At 57.3% G+C, this 2,954-nt stretch overlaps 1 protein-coding gene across 1 annotated transcript; it reads right to left on the minus strand.

The window, feature by feature from the left end:
* Positions 1-1,318: 1,318 nt before the first annotated feature.
* LOC137465957 (olfactory receptor 14J1-like) lies at positions 1,319-2,656 on the minus strand. Its single transcript, XM_068177918.1, has one exon. The coding sequence runs from the start codon at positions 2,249-2,251 to the stop codon at positions 1,319-1,321; it is 933 nt and encodes a 310-aa protein (XP_068034019.1). The 5' UTR covers positions 2,252-2,656.
* Between the last annotated feature and the right edge of the window lie 298 nt (positions 2,657-2,954).

The following is a 2,954-nucleotide window of genomic DNA, read 5'->3' on the forward strand; positions in this document are numbered from 1 at the left end:
AGCACTTGTGGGATGATCCTGCTCCCCAAGGGACGATCCCATGGTGCCAAATCAGGAACTGGAATGGGGGAGTGGGGCCAGACAGGAAAGGGCAAACAGGGATTGGCTGGGTGCCGGGGAGGGAACAGGGATGGGCAATGGGAAGATATTTTTATCAGGAAGTGTAAAGAAAGCAAAGGTGAAGCCAAGAAAATGCTCAGGGCAGTCTGGGAGTGGCTGCCAGGCAGCCCTGGCTCTGAGCAGCAGCGTCTGCAGTGGGACAGGAAACTCCCAGCTGATGGGAACAAACTTTCTGGCTGACTGCAGAGGCCAGGACAAAGCTGAGTGGTTTCCCTGGCGTCCCCCAGCCCTTCCTGGCCCCAGGGGCTGATGGCATTTGTGCTCCCTCAGGTTCATGTCCCCACAGCAGCAGCATGGGGGTGCTCCCGCCTGCTGTGTGCAATGCAAACAGGGGCTCCTGAGCCAGTGCTGCCGTGGCTGTGCCTGCAAGGATGTGGCACCTGTGTGAGCTGGGGGAGAGGCCAGGGCTGCAGAGGGGGGATGTTGTTGGCAGCTCCATGAGGACGCTCTGGGACGCTGCCCTGGGCTGTCCAGCGCACTGGGGATGGATCAGCCCCTGCTCTGCTGCTCCTTCCCGTCTCCCCCAGGGCCCTTGCAGAGCACCAGCCACGCTGTTTGCCCCCAGCCTGCCCACGGCCAGCCTGGGGCTGCACACAGGGGTTTTCTGTGCTGAGCATTGGCCTGGCCGTGTTCTTGAGAGAGCCTGGGCAAGGAGCCTGGAGCCCCCAGGCCCTGGCCTGAGGCGTCAGCGCTGCCCCAGCAGTGCCCATGGGCTGTCCCTGCTGCAGCCCCGGCACTGCCACCCCCAGGACTGTGCCCGGCCCCGAGAGCACTCAGGCCCTGCAGCAACACCAGGGCCACCAGGGCAGCGGGGCAGGGCCACGGGAGCAGCACTGGCAACACCAAGTGCTGCTGCTGCTGGGCACAGCTGCTGTGCCAGCACTGATCTGACCCCAGCTCTGCACACAGACATTGCTGCTGCAGCTCCAGAGAAGGCAACAAAAGGGCATCTGTGCAGAAAACTTTGCTGGGACATCCTTGAGTTCCTTTAAAGCCACCAAGAGCGCAGCCCCTCATTGACACAGTCTGTGGCAACAGAGAAGGTGGAGAGAAACAAAAGGAGAAATGGCACAGAGTGTATTTTTTATTTGTGGACAGTATGAAAAGGAAGACAAAATATGAACCTCCAAAATGAAACCAACAAGAAGTATCAAAGATGACTTTTATTACAAGTGATTTGCAGAAATTGGCCAGCAGTTTAATGTTCCTGAAACCATCCCATCATCAGTGTCCACACTGCAGCCTTGAGCTCCTGGTTCCTCAGGCTGTAGATGAGGGGGTTCAGGGCTGGAGGCACCACCGAGTACAGAACTGAGAGGGCCAGATCCAGGGATGGGGAGGAGATGGAGGGGGGCTTCAGGTAGGAAATTGTGCCAGTGCTGAGGAACAGAGAGACCACGGCCAGGTGAGGGAGGCAGGTGGAAAAGGCTTTGTGCCGTCCCTGCTCAGAGGGGATCCTCAGCACGGCCCTGAAGATCTGCACATAGGAGAAAACAATGTACACAAAACAGCCAAATCCTGCACACACGCTAACAGCAAGAAGACCCAGTTCCCTGAGATAGGATTTGGAGAAGGAGAGCTTGAGGATCTGTGGGATTTCACAGAAGAACTGGCCCAGGGCATTGCCATGGCACAGGGGCAGGGAAAATGTATTGGCCGTGTGCAGCAGTGCATTGAGAAAGGCACTGGCCCAGGCAGCTGCTGCCATGTGGGCACAAGCTCTGCTGCCCAGGAGGGTCCCGTAGTGCAGGGGTTTGCAGATGGACACGTAGCGGTCGTAGCACATGATGGTCAGGAGGAAAAGCTCTGCTGACATGAAAAAGACAAAAAAAAAAACCTGTGCAGCACATCCTGTGTAGGAGATGGTGCTGGTGTCCCAGAGGGAATTGTGCATGGCTTTGGGGACAGTGGTGCAGATGGAGCCCAGGTCGCTGAGGGCCAGGTGGAGCAGGAAGAAGAACATGGGCGTGTGCAGGTGGTGGCCGCAGGCTACGGCGCTGATGATGAGGCCGTTGCCCAGGAGGGCAGCCAGGGAGATGCCCAGGAAGAGGCAGAAGTGCAGGAGCTGCAGCTGCCGCGTGTCTGCCAGTGCCAGCAGGAGGAAGTGGCTGATGGAGCTGCTGTTGGACATCGGCTGTGGCTGCACATGTGGATCTGTATTAAAAGTAATAATGGAAAAGTTGGGTTTGGAGAGGACTTTAAATATCCCAGCACAGCTTGGAGGCACTTTCCCCTCACTGCCTGCCCAGGGCTCTGCTGCCTGGAGCTGTCCCTGCCAGCAGCTGCTTCCCTGTGCCCAGGGCTGGGCCCTGCCAGTGCTGCCAGAACCCAGCCCAGCCCTGGGGGCTCAGCTCTGACCTGCAGACCCCTCCCAGCTCAGGCACTGCCCAGGGGCAGCTCTGGCTCTGCAGGCTCTGATGGCAACACCAGAGCAACCCTGAGGAGGCTGGACAAGCCACACTGATGCTGCCTCTAAGAGACCTTGTGCAGATTTCTGTCACTGCCTGGTTTATTCAGATCTGGCACAATTTTTTTAATTTTTCTCAACGTGAACTGAGAGATGAATATCTATGTGCAATTTCCCATCCAGGCAACACAGATCAGTAGACTAAAACTGAAGGATTTTCCCTTTTTTGCAGCCCATGACTTTCTGTGCTCCCTGTATAATCTGCTTGGAAATGTTCTGGAGTTCAATGCCATGCTGGGAGCAGTCCTGAACAATGGAGCATCCTCTCCACCGAAGCAGAACAATTCCAGTCCTTACCAGCTGTCTCCTCCCACCCACATCTTGTCCCCCAGTGCTGGGAGCAGCTCCCCGGGCCGGCTGAGAGCTG

Source organism: Anomalospiza imberbis, unplaced genomic scaffold (assembly GCF_031753505.1).
Source record: "Anomalospiza imberbis isolate Cuckoo-Finch-1a 21T00152 unplaced genomic scaffold, ASM3175350v1 scaffold_121, whole genome shotgun sequence".
Classification (NCBI taxonomy): Eukaryota; Metazoa; Chordata; class Aves; order Passeriformes; family Viduidae; genus Anomalospiza; species Anomalospiza imberbis.